Genomic DNA, 19,244 nt, shown 5'->3' with positions numbered 1-19,244 from the left:
CTCTTACATAGAATTTTTATGTTTCTGAAACCAGTTAGTCTTTTCTACAGTAGTATGTTTTTAAGTCAATACTGTAATTATGTTTCAATTAACTAAATGTACCTTACAGCCACATTTTTAAGAACACATCTCTTCTATAAAAGGACACTAAAAAGTAAGTAATCCTGGAAGAGGAGGCTTCTTTAGATGTCTCTTAGTAACAACTCCCTCTTATCTAATAATACATTTAGGGTCATCCCTCCCACTCAGATTCTGCTGGGGGTGATGACAGAACAGAGATCTTGGTGAAGTAGTCCTGACTAACCCCAAGCAGCTCAAATTATCCCAAGGTCTTGAAACTCTCCTCTGGTAATACAAACCTGCAGTCTAGTCACAGAGAGTGCATTTTATCTTACTTTCACATGCCAGAGGGAGGTGGGAGGGGGGTTCAGGATGGGGAACACATGTACACCCGTGGCGGATTCATGTCAATGTATGGCAAAACCAATACAATATTGTAAAGTAATTAGCCTCCAATTAAAATAAATAAATTTATATTTAAAAAAAATAAAAATCTTTGAAGACAGGTGTTATGCCTCATCTGTCTTCTGATCGTTTGCAATGGACCACACAAAGTATGGACTTATAATACTTATCCACTTAAAAACATTTTTCTCCCCTGACTATAAACATCTCTACGTGAAGTCACTGATTTCAGTATCTTAGCCAAATTCTTGGTATCCATCTACACATCAGAAGCAAAAATTGTTTTAAGAAGCAAGAAAATGTTTTTTATTGCTGGGGGCACTGAATGCAGGAGGGAGAGCGGTAGCCCAGGCAGCCACATCTCCCAGACTCAGGGATGCCGGACAGGGGAGACACCGGACCAGAGAAATACCTCCATGAGGGCATCAGCCTCTCACTTTTTGGTTGAAAAGCTAAAATTGCCTCAGTCCAGTCTTGGATTCATGTGAAGCTCGCCATCAGTAGTGAGGGGTGGAGCTGAGAACAGGAAAGAGGAGGCCCTGGATGGCCTGACTATCTTCTTGCTTGAAGAAGGAGGATGTCTTACAGGACTTCCAGACTGCCCAGAAATTTTACCACAATTAAAGATTTATTAAGATCAGCAGTTCTCAAAGTGTGGTCTGGGACCCCTAAGGCTCCTGAGCTCCTTTTAGGAGGTCCATGAAGTTAATTTTTTTTCGTAGTAATTCTAACACATCATTTGACCTTTTACTCGCCTTCCTTCACTGAGGAGTGTCTAAAGGCTGCATGACCTGACCTGTGCTGTCACAGCAGACAGGATGTACCAGCAGATACAAGGGTCCAGCTGTCTTCTAGTAAACCAGACATTAAAGAGATGTACAAAACCCTCACTTTCTCTTTGAATGGTTTTGTTTTGGAAAATACATTTATTTTTAAAATATAAATGTTACACTACCATGTGATGGGTTTATTAACGTTATTTCACAATAAATTAATATTTTTTTCATTTTAGTTTACATTTATAATATATTAAATATCAGTCATTATGAACCACATATGGACTTCCCCGATGGCTCAAGCAGTAAAGAATCTTCCTGCAATGCAGGAGACATGGGTTTGATCCCTGGGTCGGGAAGATCCCCTGGAGAAGGAAATGGCAACCCATTCCAGTATTCTTGCCCAGAGAATCCCATGAACAGAGGAACCTGGAGGGCCACAGTCCTTGGGGTCACAAAGAAATGGACATGACTGAGCTCTCATACACATAATCCATAAAAGTAAGAGCTGTTTGGGGTCCAAGTAAAGTAAAGTGGTCTTGAGATTAAAAAAAATTTTTTTTGAGAAAAACCAATGTTTATTAACAAGCAAACATCTGCAAGGTTCGAGAAGTAGAAAATTATTGCCATCCAAACTGGAGAGTGAGTTCATGTAAATGGCTTGCTTTCCTGTTACCTGGCTGAAAGGACAGGGAGAATGAAACATATGGAGGGCAAGAGAGAGAAGCAAGGGCTCAATTTAAATCATGGGACAAAGCAGGCTTGAGTAAGACAGACAGGGAGAATCTCAACCCAGAGGGTTAAAAAACCCAAAGACAGAGGAACCCAAAGATGGGCAAAGGGTACAGAAGAGAAAATTGAGAAGGAAAATGAAATAGAAGAGTACAGATTGTAATTTTGCAAGAGGCTTGAGCAAGAGTAAGCAAGAGAAAACCACAAAGTGAAAAAGGATTGAGCAGGGAGAGGAAGCGACTGAAATGTACTGTCCGAGGACTGTGCTTAGCCTTGTGGAACCCAATGACAGCCCTGTGTGCCTGGGGAAAGGAGAGCTCACCTCATGGGGAACGTAATCAGGAGGCAGCTTGCTCAGCATGTCTTCAGATAACCTGTAAACAATGGCTTCCCGGGTCTCTCCCACGCCGCCTCCACTCTCTTTGGGCTGAATGTTGGTAATTGTTTCAAGCACAGCAGAAGCGGTGTTACTCTGGTAACTGACAAAAAGAACTGAACTGTTCAGAATGCAGCAGGAAAATGCACCTTCAGAGATAATTATCAACGCTAAAATGAAACGATGAATCAAATTCAGCCAAAAAAAAAAAAAGGAAGAAAAAAAAAGGAAACTTTTACCATCGATCTATGGGAATGAAAAAACTTGAGATCCGCTCTACTTCCTCCTATTAGGACATCAAGAACATCACAGAAATGAAAGTTCTTCATCTTCAGGGAAAAAGATTCCATGAATGCCTTTAACAAGCCAAAGCAGTGCTAGCCAGCCTTGCTTGTACTAACCTAAACCCCTCAAGCTGAACAAGGAGCCCACCTCCTTTTACTCTCCCCTGTTTATGGACTGGTCCTAAGCATCCTCCATTAAACGGCAATTTTTTAGCATGAAGAGCACTGGTCATAATTCTTCTCTGAATTATAAATTATTAAATTTCTTGGGTCTTTTCTGTTTTGTCTTCTCACTTTTCCACTTGTTTTATGATTCCCAAAGTGATGTATAGGCAGCACTTGTCTATATGCAGCTACTTATCCTTAAAATTCATATATTCAATAAAGATTTACTGTGTACCCGGCATTGAGTTAGGTATTAGGAGACGGTGGTGAACAGTTCTTTTTCTCTAGGAGAGAAGGGGGACATCAGTCAATATTATCGTAATAAGTGCTGTGCAGAAAAAGAACAGGATGGTTTAAGATCATATAGCTTCTCTCTCTCTCATTCTCACTCTCTAGCTCCTTTTGGGGAGACTGACCAGATGCTCTGAGGTGCACAAACTTAGTTTTTGTCCCAAGGTTGCTGAGTCGACCAGCAGTCTAAACACACAGATATGGTGTGTGTGTGTATGTGTGTACAGCAATTTACAGCAAAAGATCAGGGAAGTTTTCTCTTAAAATGTCATATAGGGAATTCCCTGACGGTTCAGTGGTTAAGAATCCACCTTGCAATGCAGGGGACACGGGTTTGATGCCTAGTCAGGGAACTAAGATCCCACATACTGCGGGGCAGCTAAGTCCATGAGGGTCACAACTACTGAGCCCATGCACTCTGGAGCCTGCACAACACAACTAGAGACACGTCCTTGTACTATAAGGAAGAGCCTGCTTCAGTGAAGGCTCTAAGACCCAACACAGCCAAAAGTAAACAAATAAATATATATATATTTTTTTTTAATGTAAAACTGCCTTATTTTAAAAAAGGTCATATGTAAGTTGAGACCTGAAGAATAAACAGATCAGCCAGACAAAATAGGGTGGAAGTGGGAGGCAAGAGAGGACATTCAGATAAGAGGTAAGGCCTGGAGGTGAGAAGGACTTCCCTGCATTTGAGTAACAGAGACAAGTCCAGTGAGGCTGGAGCTAGAAGGAGAGGTAAGGATGGATATAAGGCAAGGACCAGACCATGCATGGTCATGTGGGCTGTTTGAAGAATTTGACATTATCCTACAGGCAACAGGCAACCACAGAAGACTTCCTCGGCAGAGGTGTGGCAGGACCAGATTTAAATTTTTCTGTCTTTCTTGAACTCCTAATTTACCATCTATAAACGTCCCACAATTAAACTGTTTTGAGTTACCGTTTTGTTTTGCTTGTAAATTTTGTCTCTTGTCCAGATGCAAACCACATTTACATTTCCTTACAAAAGAGGTTAGAGGCAAATTTAAAAGGAATCCAACAAATGGTTAAGATTAGTGATTTGTTTTTCTGTTATATTTCCTTAAATAAACCTTGTAATATAGCTATATGTACAAAAATTTTTAATGTGCATATCTTTTAACCCATCAAGTCTACGTATAAGAATTCATCCTCAAGAGAGAACCAGACATTTTAATTTCTGACAGTATAGTGCAACTCTCACCCTGAACAACTCCAACGAAAATAGCTAAAAATGCTGGATAAGACATGAAAAACATTACTGAACTGGCAAGAAACTAAGAAATGCTCAGGATCAAATGAAATATAGAATGAAAGCTGGAATCAAGAAAGATAAGCCAAATTTTACCCTGGGGGCATCAACCAAACCCTGGTGTTCTCAAGTGTCCGTTGGGATGGTGCAATGAGAAAGGAGGTAAGCCCTATGCCCAAGGAAGAAAGCCTAATAGGAAACTTCTACGTACATTTGGGACTTCACAGGGCTAATCACTCAGTGTTAGGGTTAACTAGAAATAACCTGACTATCAGAAGGGGATGGTAGGTAAACTGGTCTAGCTTAGTGGGGAAAAAATCTTTCCTAAGAATTCTTAATTTGTGATAGTAATTAACATTCATTAATACTACTTGTGTGATTTGAAAAACCTCAAGCCAAAAATTTATTTTAAGATGGCCCCAGGAAACCTCAGGTGGTACCTGGTAGATGCAAACAGAAATCTTTTCTGGAACAATATGCCTTCGAACCAAGTCTCAAAAAGTCCAACAGTTAATTTCCAGTAAACATGAGCCAAGAGCCAACTAAACAAAAGGAAATAGAACTACACCTGCAAAGATATCAGATAGTGAATTTTCAGATGCACCTTATAAAATGTTTTCATTGTATTGAAAAACAAAAAACATGATTGAAAATATAATATAGGAAACAAGTATAAACAGTATTTCGAAAAAGAGCCAAATAGAACTTGAAAATTAAAGCTTGCATTAGTTTATTCTATTGCTCCTGTAACAAATTATCATAAAATAAGTGACCTAAAAACAATACAAATGTATTATTTCACAGTTCTATAGTTAATAAGTCTGATAGAGGTCTCACTGGGCTAAAATTAAGGTGAGCGGACTGGGTTCCTTTCTGTTGGCTAGGGGGAAAGATCCGTTTCCTTGCTCATTTGAGTTTTTTACAGAATTCACTTTTTTGCAGTTGTAGAACCATTGCCCCTAATTCCATATCAGCTATAAGGACTCTCCTAGCTTCTAGGGTCCATCTGTATTTCTTGGTTCATGACCTCCTTCCTACACCTTAAAAGTCAGAAATGGCCAGTTGAGTCATTCTCTTTGAATCTTTCTTCCTTGAACAATTTCCTCTCTCTGACTCACTCTTTTGCCAAAAAAGCTTATGTGATTAAATTGGGCCCACCTGGATAATGTAGGCTAACATCCCCATCTCAAGGTCCTTAACCTTAATAGCATCTGTAAAGTCGTACTTGTCACATTAGGTAACATATTTACAGCTTTTAAGGATTAGGATGTGGACATCTTTGGGGGAAGTGTCTACCCAGTAACAGTTAATGATGGCTTAAACAGAAGATTAGATGTAGCCAAATAAATAATTAGAAAACAGCAAAACAGGTCTCAAGACATTATCTGGAATCTGCAGAGGGGAAAATAAATGGGAAATATAAAGTTAAGAGGCATATAGGCCAAAGTAGTACATTCTAACATACTTCTACAAAAGTTTGAGAAAGATAGAAGAAGGAGAATTAGAAAGAGATAATAACTGAAGAAATAATGACTGAGAATTGATGAAAGATTTGAATCCTCAAGTTCAGGAAACTCAATGCATCCTAAATAGGAAAAACAAATAAGTAAATAGAAACCCATGTGTAGACATATCGACATAGCACAAAGATAGTGGAGTAGAAGGATGTGCTCTCATCTTCTCCTGAGAGAACTCCAAAATTTCAACTCACTGCTGAACAACCACTGATAGCAGAATGGTGGATCCCACCAAAAAAAATACCCAATGTCCAAGGGCAAAGGAGAAGCCCCGACAAGATGGTAGGAGGGGTAAAATCACATTTAGAATCAAACCCCACACCCGCCAGAGACTCTCAGAGGGCTCAAATAAAACCTTGTGTGCACCGGGACCCAGAGACCCCACAGAGACCGAGCCAGCCCTGCCTTTGAGTGTCTGAGTGTCTCCTGTAGGGTCACAGGTCAGCAGTGGCCTGCCGCGGGGACGGGGCCTCTTGCTGCAGCAGACCTGGGAGCCACGGCGGGCGGTGTAAGTCCTCTTGGAGGAGGTCGCCATTAGCCCCACCATTGAGCCACTGAGGAGATGACCCCAAAACTGGAGAACAATTATACCAAAGAAGTTTTTGCACTGTTACTAAAGTTCTAGGACCCACAACAGAGTTCCCAACCTGGGGATCCAGCAAAGGGACTGAGAAACCCCAGGGAATTTGACTTTGGAGGCCAGTGGGATTTGATTACAGAACTTCCACAGGACTGGGAAAACAAAGTCTTGGAGGACACAAACAAAGCCTTGTGCTCACCAGGACCCAGGAGAAAGGAGTAGTGACCCCCCCCAAGAGACTGAGCCAGACCCGTCTATGAGTGTCCAGGAGTCTCTGGTGTAGGCGTGGATTGACCATGACCTGTTGCAGGGTCAGGGGCACAGTGCTGGCCTAAGTCCTTTTGAAGGAGGTCACCATTACTGCCATTACCCCTACCGTAGTTTGGCCTCAGGCCAAACAACAGGGAGGGAACACAGCCCCACCCATCAACACAAAATTAGATTAAAGATTTACTGAGCATAGCCCCGCCCATCAGAATAAGACCCAGATTCCCCCAGAGCCAGTCCTTCCCATCAGGAAGATTCCACAAGCCTCTTATCCTTATCAGTCAGAAGGCAGACAGAGGAAAATCACAGTCACAGAAAACTGGCCAGTTTGATCACATGGATCACAGCCTTATCTAACTTAATGAAACTATGAACAATGCCACCCAAGACAGACGGGTTATGCTGGAGAGTTCTGACAAAACATGGTCCACTGAAGAAGGGAATGCCTTGAGAACTGCATGAATGGTATAAAAAGGCTAAAAGATGACACTGAAAAATGAACTCCGCAGGTCAGTAGGAGCCCAATATGCTACTTGAGAAGAGTGGAGAAATAACTCCAGAAAGAATGAAGAGACAGAGCCAAAGCAAAAAACACGCCCAGTTGTGGATGTGACTGGTGATGGAAGTAAAGCCCAATGCTGTAAAGCACAATATTGCATAGGAACCTGGAATGTTAGGTCCATGAATCAAAGTAAATTAGAAGTGGTCAAACAGGAGATAGCAAGAGTGAACATCGACATTTAGGAATCAGTGAACTAAAATGGACTGGAATGGGCAAATTTAATTCAGATGACCATTATATATAGTACTGTGGGTAAGAATCCCTTAGAAGAAATGGAGTAGCCCTCATAGTCAACAAAAGAGTCTGAAATGCAGTACTTGGGTGCAATCCCAAAAACAACAGAATGATCTCTGTTTGTTTCCAAAGCAAACCATTCAGTATCATAGTAATCCAAGTCTATGCCCCAACCACTAATGCGGAAGAAGCTGAAGTTGAACGGTTTTATGAAGACCTACAAGACCTTCTAGAACTAACACCCAAAAAAGATGTCCTTTTCATCAGAGAGGACTGGAATGCAAAAGTAGGAGGTCAAGATATAACTGGAGTAACAGGCAAATTTGGCCTTGGAGTATGGAATGAAGCAGGGCAAAGGCTAATAGAGTTTTGCCAAGAGAATGCACTGGTCATAGAAAACACCCTCCTCCAACAACACAAGAGACAACTCTACACATGGACATCACCAGATGGTCAACAGCGAAATCAGATTGATTATATTCTTTGCAGCCGAAGATGGAGAAGCTCTATACAGTCAGCAAAAACAAGACCAGCAGCTGACTGTGGCTCAGATCATGAACTCCTTATTGCCAAATTCAGACTTAAATTGAAGAAAGTAGGGAAAACCACTTGACGATTAAGGTATGACCTAAATCAAATCCCTTAAGATTATACAGTGGAAGTGACGAATAGATTCAAGAGATCAGATCTGATAGACAGAGTGCCTGAAGAACTATGGACAGGAGTTCATGACATTGTACAGGAGGCAGTGATCAAAATCATCCCCAAGAAAAAGAAATGCAGCAAGGCAAAATAGTTGTCTGAGGAGGCCTTACAAATAGCTGAGGAAAGAAGAGAAGCAAAAGGCAAAGGAGAAAAGGAAAGATATATCCACCTGAATGAAGAGTTTCAAAGAATAGTAATGAGAGATAACAAAGCCTTTCTCAGTGATCAATGCATAGAAATAGAGGAAAACAATAGAATGCGAGAGACTAGCGATCTCTTCAATAAAATTAGAGATAACAAGAGAACATTTCATGCAAAGATGGGAACAATAAAGGACAGAAATGGTATGGACCTAACAGAAGCAGAAGATATTAAGAAGAGGTGTCAAGAATACACAGAAGAACTATACAAAAAAGATCTTAATGATCCAGATAACCACGATAGTGTGGTCACTCACCTAGAGCCAGACATCCTGAAATGTGAAGTCAAGTGGGCCTTAGGAAGTATCACTATGAACAAAGCTAGTGGAGGTGATGGAATTCCAGTTGAGCTATTTCAAATCCTAAAAGATGATGCTGTTATATTGCTGCACTCAATATGCCAGGAAATTTGAAAAACTCAGCAGTGGCCACAGGACTGGAAAAGGTCAGTTTTTATTCGAATCCAAAGAAAGGCAATGCCAAAGAATGTTCAAACTATTGCACAACTACACTCATCTCACACGCTAGTAAAGTAATGTTCAAAATTCTCCAAGCTAGGCTTCAACAGTACAGGAACTGAGAACTTCCAGATGTTCAAGTTGGATTTAGAAAAGGCAGAGGTCAAATTGCCAACATCCACTGGATTATAGAAAGCAAGGCAATTCCAGAAAAACATCTACTTTTGCTTTATTGACTATGTCAAAGCTTTTGACTGTGTGGATCACAACAAACTATGGAAAGTTCTTCAAGAGATGGGAATATCAGGCCACCCTACCTGCCTCCTGAGAAATCAGTATGGAGTTCAAGAAGCAATAGTTAGAACTGGACATGGAACAATGGATTGGTTCCAAATTGGGAAAGGGGTATGTCAAGGCTGTATATTGTCACCCTGCTTATTTAACTTATAGGAAGAGTACATCATGCAAAATACCAGGTTGGATATAGCACAAGCTGGAATCAAGATTGCAGGGAGAAATATCAATAACCTCAGATACGCAGATGACAGCACCCTAACAGCAGAAAGTGAAGAGGAACTAAAGAGCCTCTTGATGAAAGTGAAAGAGGAGAGTGAAGAAGCTGGTTTAAAACTCAACATTCAAAAAATGAAGATCATGGCATCCAGTCCCATCACTACATGGCAAATAGGTGGGGAAACAATGGAAGCAGTGACAGCCTTTATTTTCTTGGGATCTAAAATCACTGCAAATGGTGACTGCAGCCATGGAATTAAAAGATGCTTGCTCCTTGGAAGAAAAGCCATGACCGATCTAAACATTGGTCATGTGTCTCTCTTTAATATGTCTCTGTATATTAAAAAGCAGAGGTATCACTTTGTCGAGAAAGGTCCATCTTGTCAAAGCTATGTTTTTTTCCAGTAGTCATATATGAATGTGAGACTTGGACCATAAAGAAAGCTGAGCACCAAAGAGTTGATCTTTTTGAACTGTAGTGTTGGAGAAGATTCTTGAGAGTCCCTTGGACTGCAAGGAGATCAAACCAGTCAATCCTAGAGGAGATCAGTCCTGAATATTCACTGGAAAGACAGATGCTAAAGCTGAAGCTCCAATACTTTGGCCAACTGATGTGAAAAACTGACTCACTAGAAAAGAGCCTGACAGTGGAAAAGATTGAAAGCAGGTAGAGAAGGGGATAGCAGAGAACAGATGGTTGGATGGTATCACCAACTCGATGGACATGAGTTTGAGCAAACTTTGGGAGTTGGTGATGGACAGGGAAGCCTGGCGTGCTGCAGTCCACAGGGTTGCAAAGAGTCAGACACAGCTGAGTGACTGAACTGAACTGAGACATATCACTATTGAATTGTTGAACATCAAAAACAAAGACAATATCTTAAAAGCAATCAGAAAGAAAAAGAAATTATATAGAAGGAAATGACAATTACACTGGCAACTGATTCCTCAATAGCACCAGTGAAAGCCAAAAGGAAAGAACAGTAAACTGTGTGTGCTAGGATTAACTGTAAATACAGAATTGTACCCCAAACAAAATTATCTTTCACGAATGAGGGCAAGGCTAAAGATTTGAACAGAAATTTTCGCAAACGGAGTAGTTGTACTGACAGCCAGTTACACATAAAAAGATGCTCAACCTCATTATTTGCTAGGGAAATACAAATGAAAACCACAATGAGATACCACTTCACATTTATAAGAATGGTCATAATAAAAAAAAAACAGATAATAACAAATGCTGAAAACAATGTGGAGAAACTTAAGCCCTCATACATCACTGGAGGGTATTGTAAATTGGTGCAGGTCCTTTGGAAAATAAGTTAGCAGTTTCCTAAAATGTTAGGGATAGATTAACTATCTGACCCAATAATTACATTTCTAGTTGTCTGTTCAAGAGAAATGAAAAGACTTGTCCACACAAAGACTTGCCTGTGAATGTTCCACCAGCATTATTCATAATCGTCAAAAAGCGGAAACTACCCACATGCCCATTAACTGTCGAATGGACAAACAAAACGTGATATATTCATATGTGAGTGCTACATCGCTTCAGTCGTGTCTGACTCTTTGCGACCTTCTGGACTGTAGCCTGCCAGGCTTATCTGTGCATGGAATTCTCTAGGCAAGAAAACTGGAGTGGGTTGCCATGCCCTTCTCCAGGGGATCTTCCCGACCCAGGGATGAAATCTGCATCTCCTATGTCTCCTGTACTGGCAGAAGGTTCTTTACTGCTAGGGCCACCTGGGAGGCCCATTATATTCATATATATATTGCAATATCATTTGACAATCAAAAGCAACGAAGCACTGACACACGCTAAAATGTGGATGAACTTTAAAAACATTATGCTAAATGAAAGAATCCATACACAAAAGACACACAGAATATGATTTCAAGATATAGGAAATGTCCAGAAAAGGCCAGTCTATAGAAACAGAAAGAAGATAAGTGGTGCTCTGAGGCTGGGGGTGGGAGTGTGAGTTGATTACAAATGGGCTCATGAATTCTTTGGGGGTAATGGAAATATTCTGAAATTAGAGAACTGTCCACTTATCAGGAATGAATTTATGACAGACAAACTATAACTCAATAAAGCTATTTCTCAAAAAAGAAGGGCAAAATAAGACATTTGCAGGGGAAAAAAAGTTTACAATCAACAGACTCTCAGTGAAAGAAATTATGAAGTGTATATTTCAGAAAGGAAGATAATTATTCTGACGGAAGATTTGAGATGTAGAAAAGAATAAGTCCATGCATGGGTAAACATTATGGTATAAAACAACAGTTATATGTTTCATTGTGGTGTTAGAAAAGAAAGAAGATCAAATTAAAATGCTGAAATGCCAGGAGAGGAGTCATGTAGTTAAAGTTGCCTAAAAATTTAATTGAGAAGAGGGTAAAGAAGTTCGTTTTAGATTTAATTAAAAAGTAATGTTAAAATTTCTAGGGTAATCAGAAAAAGAACAGAAGCACAGTACATAACTTCCAAACTAGCCAAGGGGGAAAACACAAAGAGAGAAATCCATATTCAGCAAAAGATCAAAAAGGAGGAAGGAGAAAAGAAACAAGGCATAGAAACAATATGAAGAAGGCAATGTTTTATGTTTATTCTTTGTATTTTATAAATGCTCCTGTATTTATTCAACATTTAATAAATTGGTTTAAAACTAATCAGACAAATATAAAACGATGTATGTACAAGACTGTTTATGACAGTATTTGTAACAATAAATCTTAAACAAGCTCTATAAAAATCTATACATCTAGTAAAAATGGTGATGTGGTTCTATATTAATTGATAAGGTAGAGTTATTGAATTGATATTATTCAGTGAAAAGTGTTATTCACTCAGCTATGCTACTCTTTGCAACCCCTTGGACAGAGGAAACTGGTAGGTTCCTCTGTCCATGGAATTCTCCAGGCAAGGATACCAGAGTGGGTAGCCATTCCCTTCTTCAGGGGATCTTCCCAGATCTCCTGCATTGCAGGCAGATTCTTTACCATCTGAGCAATGAGGAAGGCCCATGAAATGAAATAGCATAGTACAAAACCATATGGTATGATCTAGTTTTTTCTTGATAATATCAAGTGTATAGTAATAGAAAAACTTTGGTATGATGAGTTTTTTTTTCTGTGATTATTACTTTTGGGCTTTCTATTTTCTGTATTGCTAATTTTTCTCAATGAAAAAGTAAGTAATACTTTTTAAAAATAAAGAGTATTAAAACCATTTTCATTGTGAAAAATAGAAAAAAAAATATAAGCCCTTAGATACAAAGCCCACCACAAGGGTTAAGAACTCAACAGAGATGAATCAGCAAGAAATGCTTTAGGTTCCTTAAAACATGTCTTACAAATCCCTAGTAACGTTTATGCTTCACAAAAAGGCCCTCTTCTGCCTTTTCTTACAGCATACGGGATGAGAGTCTTACTTATCTTTATTCATCTCTAGGTGTGAATTAAACAATGTTTCGTGAAACACCCTACCAACAGGCAGAATCTTAAGGAGCTACAGCTAAAATTATCCAGGATTCTCTGCTTATGAAAAATTGTATCTTGTGAACAGAGGGAATTCTATTCAGCTAGCCTTTAATTCATTTAGGAAACCAGCTGAAGAATGGAGGAGACGCTTCTGTCTTCAGCATTTTCATTGATTGACTGGCACCGGGACGCAAATCTGCGTGTCCAAGCAACGGCATCCTTTCCGAAAGTCGTGGCTTGAGATAGCTGCATCTGGACCCAGGCTTTACAGCTGGATTTTGACTCAGATACAGTGATTACGAGGGTCCTGTGTCAGACCAGTAATGTTTGTAATCCAACCAGAGTTAGGGTATTAACTCCACATGACCTTTAAGCATATGAACCACACAAGAAGGCCCAATAAGGAAGGAGGTGATTTTTAACAAATGAAAATGGATTTTGTGTAATTTTACATAAAATTTTAATCTCTAAATTAATTTTTGTTGAATAACCTCTATTTAGATGTTGGGGTTTTAGAATATCCCGAAAGACATTTGTTTTAAAAGTTGGAAGATGAATATGTCAAGCATGCACACAGTTGAACATATGAATAGAGAGCAAAATATTCTGGTAGAATGGTACCAAAGACACTTGCAACCCATTCCTAAACTTTGAAGAATGGTGTTATCCCAGGCTTAAAAATTGTACTACGGGGAAGAGTGGGGAGAAGGGATAGTTTGGGAATTCGGGTTTGAGATGTACACACTGCTGTATTTAAAATGAATACTTGAATATTGGAAATAAAAGCAAAAATAAACAAATGGGACCTAATTAAAATTAAAAGCTTCTTCACAACAAAGGAAACTATAAGCAAGGTGAAAAGACAGCCTTCAGAATGGGAGAAAATAATAGCAAATGAAGCAACTGACAAACAACTAATCTCAAAAATATACAAGCAACTCCTGCAGCTCAATTCCAGAAAAATAAACGACCCAATCAAAAAATGGGCCAAAGAACTAAATAGACATTTCTCTAAAGAAGACATACAGATGGCTAACAAACACATGAAAAGATGCTCAACATCACTCATTATCAGAGAAATGCAAATCAAAACCACTATGAGGTACCATTTCACGCCAGTCAGAATGGCTGCGATCCAAAAGTCTACAAGCAATAAATGCTGGAGAGGGTGTGGAGAAAAGGGAACCCTCTTACAGTGTTGGTGGGAATGCAAACTAGTACAGCCACTATGGAGAACAGTGTGGAGGTTCCTTCAAAACCTGGAAATAGAACTGCCATACGACCCAGCAATCCCACTGCTGGGCATACACTGAGGAAACCAGAATTGAAAGAGACACGTGTACCCCAATGTTCATTGCAGCACTGTTTATTATAGCCAGGACATGGAAGCAACCTAGATGTCCATCAGAAGATGACTGGATAAGAAAGCTGTGGTACATATACACAATGGAGTATTACTCAGCCATTAAAAAGAATACATTTGAATCAGTTCTAATGAGGTGGATGAAACTGGAGCCTATTATACTGAGTGAAGTAAGCCAGAAAGAAAGACACCAATACAGTATACTAACACATATATATGGAATTTAGAAAGATGGTAACTATAACCCTGTATGTGAGATAGCAAAAGAGATACAGATGTATAGAACAGTCTTTTGGACTCTGTGGGAGAGGGAGAGGGTGGGATGATTTGGGGGAATGGCATGGAAACATGTGTAATATCATGTAAGAAACGAACTACCAGTCCAGGTTTGATATAGGATCCTTGGGGCTGGTGCACTAGGATGACCCAGAGGGAGGGTACAGGGAGGGAGGTGGGAGAGGGGTTTAGGATGGGGAACACATGTATACCCGTGGCACATTCATGTTGATGTGTGGCAGAACCAATACAATATTGTAAAGTAATTAGCCTCCAATTAAAATAAATAAATTTAAATTAAAAAAAATAAAATGAATAATTGACAAAGACCTACTGTATAACACAGGGAACTCCGTTCAACGTTATGTAATAACCTAAACAGGAAAAGAATTTGAAAAAGAATAGATTCTTGTACATGTATAACTGAATCACTTTTCTGTACACCCCAAACTATTACAACATTGTTAATCAACTATACTCCAATGTAAAAAAAAAAGTTAAAAAAAATTTCACATATGCCAAAAAAGTCATGCAAAGTATAAGAAAAATGAAAATAACTCTGAAGGGGGAACCAATCCTATGAAAAAAGGTGATGGGACAACAACATGAAGTTAGCAAAAGTGAAGGAGCCACAGGCTATTATATGCATTTTTCAGAAATCTGAATTTCTACACGATTCAGCGTATTCCAAGATCTCACTGTAGCTTTAGATACAGTGAAGATAAAATATGTGCTGAATGGCTGTATTAGGCAAGATGTAGGTGTAACTGTCACTTTGCCGAGCATCATGAAATATTAATACAACATTAAATCTCTGACTTTGTCATGAACTCCGTGTACCCACATTTCCACTGACTCCTGGGCTCTCTGTTTCCAAAGTCAAACCCCAAACCTAACTCATTGTTTTATTCTCCTTTTCCTTTCACCTGAACTGTTTCTTGCCCCATCTCCTTTGACAACTTCGATGTCTTCGTCCGGCTGCTCAATCTATGAATTCAGAAATAGCCTTCTTCTGATGTCATATTTCCCAGTGCTTCTTGGTTTCCAAGTCCTACATCTAAATCGTTGCTAGGATCCATCTAGAAAATCCCAGCATCTTCATCCCCACTGCCTTCAGAACTGCCCTAAACTCTTTTGAGTGACACCCAAAAGCTTCAAAAGCCAATCTCTGCATTTGCTTCAGCCTCAAGGTCAGGGGACACCTCTCTTCAAGCCCCTCCTTCCCACGCTTTAGGTACAAAGGACTCGGTTCCCCACAAACATCATATCCGTCTCTGGATTGTCCCTTTATGTAGGTGCCCCAATCTATGTCTTTTCTCTCACTGAGCTCAAGTGTTTATTTATTTTAAATATTTGTTTATGTATTTGACTGCGTTGGATTTTAGCTGTGGCATGTGGGATCTTCCTGGCAGCAAATGGACTCTCTAGTTGAGGCACACAGGCTCCAGAGCACATGGGCTCAGTAACTGCAGTTATGCAGGCTTAGTTGATTCGTGGCTTGTGGGATCTAAGCTCCCTGACCAGGGATCGAAACCCATGTCTCCCACATTGCAAGGTGGATTCTTAACCACTGGATCCCCAGGGAAGTCTCTGTTTATTTTTAATTGTACATATTGCAGATGTACAACTTGATGACTCCATATACGTATGCATCCTTCCAGCTCATCATCTTCCTCTTTACTTGCTCTCTGTCCTTCTTGCAGCCTCCTCACCTCACCCTCACCCCCAGCATACAGTAGTCACCTCCTCCCCATCCCTTCTCTAACCTGAGAACTCCTGCAGATCCTTTAAGGTGTGACTCCAATGTGGACTGTCTCACGAGCTTACTTTAACCCCCAAGTTGGAATTTATTGCTCCTTTGCCTTTGCTCTCATAGCAGCATGAATAATACCTCCTGATTTTAGAGTTAACCATATCACACTGCATAACTATTTGCCACTCATCTATCTTCCCTAATAGACGATGAGCTCCAAGGGCAAGGACTGAGCCTTACTGATCTTTGTATCCCCATGCTGGCTAGGGAATATGTTCTCAATAAATATTTGTTTATTGAATTGAGGCCAACTAGTTTGGATTGCATTAAATCTCAAATATAAAGGAGAACAATTCTCCAATATTTAAAGGGCATGAAAATTTAACTATTTGTTCCTTCTTATGGTAAAAGTATAGTATATTATCATTACTGTCCATTTTTTCCAGGCACCTTCCCACATACAAAGGGATATATATATACACATTCCTCAAAACACAAGAGAATCAGATATAATTTAAACATGATTAAATTTAAACAGAGACCTTTAAAGTTTACAGAGAAGAAGACAACAGTAAATTCCCATGCATACTAAGAAAACCTGAGCTCATTCTCCCTACCTGTTCTCGCTACAAATAAAAAAGGGGAAAGACTCCATATCCGGGATTCTCAGGAGCTCTCTCAGCTCCCTTTCAGCTTGAATCTTTTCTGGAAACACGCTCTGCACCAGTGGCTGGGTGCCAACAAGGCACACCAGCGCAGACACGAATCACTTGCTCTTGGCTGGCACCGGTTACGTTCACCAGCTCTCCAGGGAGGGACTGATGGAGTTGTTGTTGCTAGATTTCACCTAAGAAATCACTTTCATGTTGGATGATTTCATTTTTTTATGAGGGGATCTGAAAATAGTCTTCACACTATGGATGAGGGGGACCAACCCCTGAAAAGATGATTAATTTTCACAGGAGCTGGACAAACTCTCCAGATCACATCCCCACCACACATTTTATTAGGTGCAGGATGCCGGGGCTGTACAGCTTACATTTCTTTTTTCCAAAAAGTGTTTTCTGTTTGTAAAGATAGGAAAGGCAGAAGCCTAGTTAGCTGGTTAGAATGGAGAATTGCGAATGTCTCTATATGCCTCAAAGCCCAAGGGCTTTCAAGAAAACAGTCCCTATAAAAGCTCTGAGATGAAGAACAGGAACTATAATACTCCATGAGCTTTGGTCCCAAGTCACTTCTAGAAGAAAATCTCTCTTTGGAGTAAACATTGGACTTGCAGCTTTGTGATTTGGGGGATATGTCTAGGTCATTTCTGTTGGGTGGGACAGTTGGGGGTCATGAAAAATAAAATGCACATAAAAAAACAGAACGGTCTATAAAATACACAATTAACTATCTAATGAGCTATTAGTGCACTGTCATACCCAGCCTAGATTTATCTATATCTTCACACATGAAATATCAATGGCCATAAATTTTTTAATAAAAACCTGAAGCTCAAAAGTCAGCCAAAACTAAAGGGAATACAATTGAATTTATCCTGAATGGAAATGAACATAAAAGTTGTAATAAGATATTTGATAAATTTTAGAAGGTAGAAAAATATGCCTAAATGCTAATGACTACAAGAGTGAAAATAATTGTTTCTGACATTGAGGTAGTTGAATGTGCAGAGTACTTGGTATCTTATAAATCTAGATAATAAAATGGGAATAAACTATGCATTTTTTTAAATTTTATTTTTAAACTTTACATAATTGTATTAGTTTTGCCAAATATCAAAATGAATCCACCACAGGTATACATGTGTTCCCCATCCTGAACCCTCCTCCCTCCTCCCTCCCCATACCATCCCTCTGGGTCGTCCCAGTGCACCAGCCCCAAGCATCCAGTATCGTGCATCGAACCTGGTCTGGCATCTCGTTTCATACATGATATTTTACATGTTTCAAAGCCATTCTCCCAAATCTTCCCACCCTCTCCCTCTCCGACAGAGTCCATAAGACTGTTCTATACATCACTGTCTCTTTTGCTGTCTCGTACACAGGGTTATTGCTACCATCTTTCTAAATTCCATATATATGCGTTAGTGTACTGTATTGGTGTTTTTCCTTCTGGCTTACTTCACTCTGTATAATAGGCTCCAGTTTCATCCACCTCATTAGAACTGATTCAAATGTTTTCTTTTTAATGGCTGAGTAATACTCCATTGTGTATATGTACCATAGCTTTCTTATCCATTCATCTGCTGATGGACATCTAGGTTGCTTCCATGTCCTGGCTATTATAAACAGTGCTGCGATGAACATTGGGGTACACGTGTCTCTTTCCCTTCTGGTTTCCTCAGTGTGTATGCCCAGCAGTGGGATTGCTGGATCATAAGGCAGTTCTATTTCCAGTTTTTTAAGGAATCTCCACACTGTTCTCCATAGTGGCTGTACTAGTTTGCATTCCCACCAACACTGTAAGAGGGTTCCCTTTTCTCCACACCCTCTCCAGCATTTATTGCTTGTAGACTTTTGGATCGCAGCCATTCTGACTGGTGTGAAATTGTACCTCATAGTGGTTTTGATTTGCATTTCTCTGATAATGAGTGATGTTGAACATCTTTTCATGTGTTTGTTAGCCATCTGTATGTCTTCTTTGGAGAAATGTCTATTTAGTTCTTTGGCCCATTTTTTGATTGGGTCATTTATTTTTCTGGAATTGAGCTGTAGGAGTTGCTTGTATATTTTTGAGATTAGTTGTTTGTCAGTTGCTTCATTTGCTATTATTTTCTCCCATTCTGAAGGCTGTCTTTTCACCTTGCTAATAGTTTCCTTTGATGTGCAGAAGCTTTTAAGGTTAATTAGGTCCCATTTGTTTATTTTTGCTTTTATTTCCAATATTCTGGGAGGTGGGTCATAGAGGATCCTGCTGTGATGTATGTCAGAGAGTGTTTTGCCTATGTTCTCCTCTAGGAGTTTTA

The 19,244-nt window shown here is 39.7% G+C and overlaps 1 protein-coding gene across 4 annotated transcripts in view; it reads right to left on the bottom strand.

Annotated features, from left to right (window-relative positions):
• Positions 1-19,244, bottom strand: part of DNAH8 (dynein axonemal heavy chain 8) — a 320,679-nt gene that overhangs the window by 18,979 nt on the left and 282,456 nt on the right. For all 4 annotated transcript variants that reach the window (XM_070777905.1, XM_070777908.1, XM_070777907.1 and 1 more), the window contains one exon: positions 2,296-2,452. In XM_070777905.1, the coding sequence (XP_070634006.1) occupies positions 2,296-2,452 (157 nt within the window). The remainder of the gene's footprint in view (positions 1-2,295; positions 2,453-19,244) is intronic.

This window comes from Bos indicus, chromosome 23, assembly GCF_029378745.1.
Source record: "Bos indicus isolate NIAB-ARS_2022 breed Sahiwal x Tharparkar chromosome 23, NIAB-ARS_B.indTharparkar_mat_pri_1.0, whole genome shotgun sequence".
Classification (NCBI taxonomy): domain Eukaryota; kingdom Metazoa; phylum Chordata; class Mammalia; order Artiodactyla; family Bovidae; genus Bos; species Bos indicus.
Note: the sequence above shows the minus strand (reverse complement) of the source record. Positions and strands in the feature narration are given on the sequence as shown.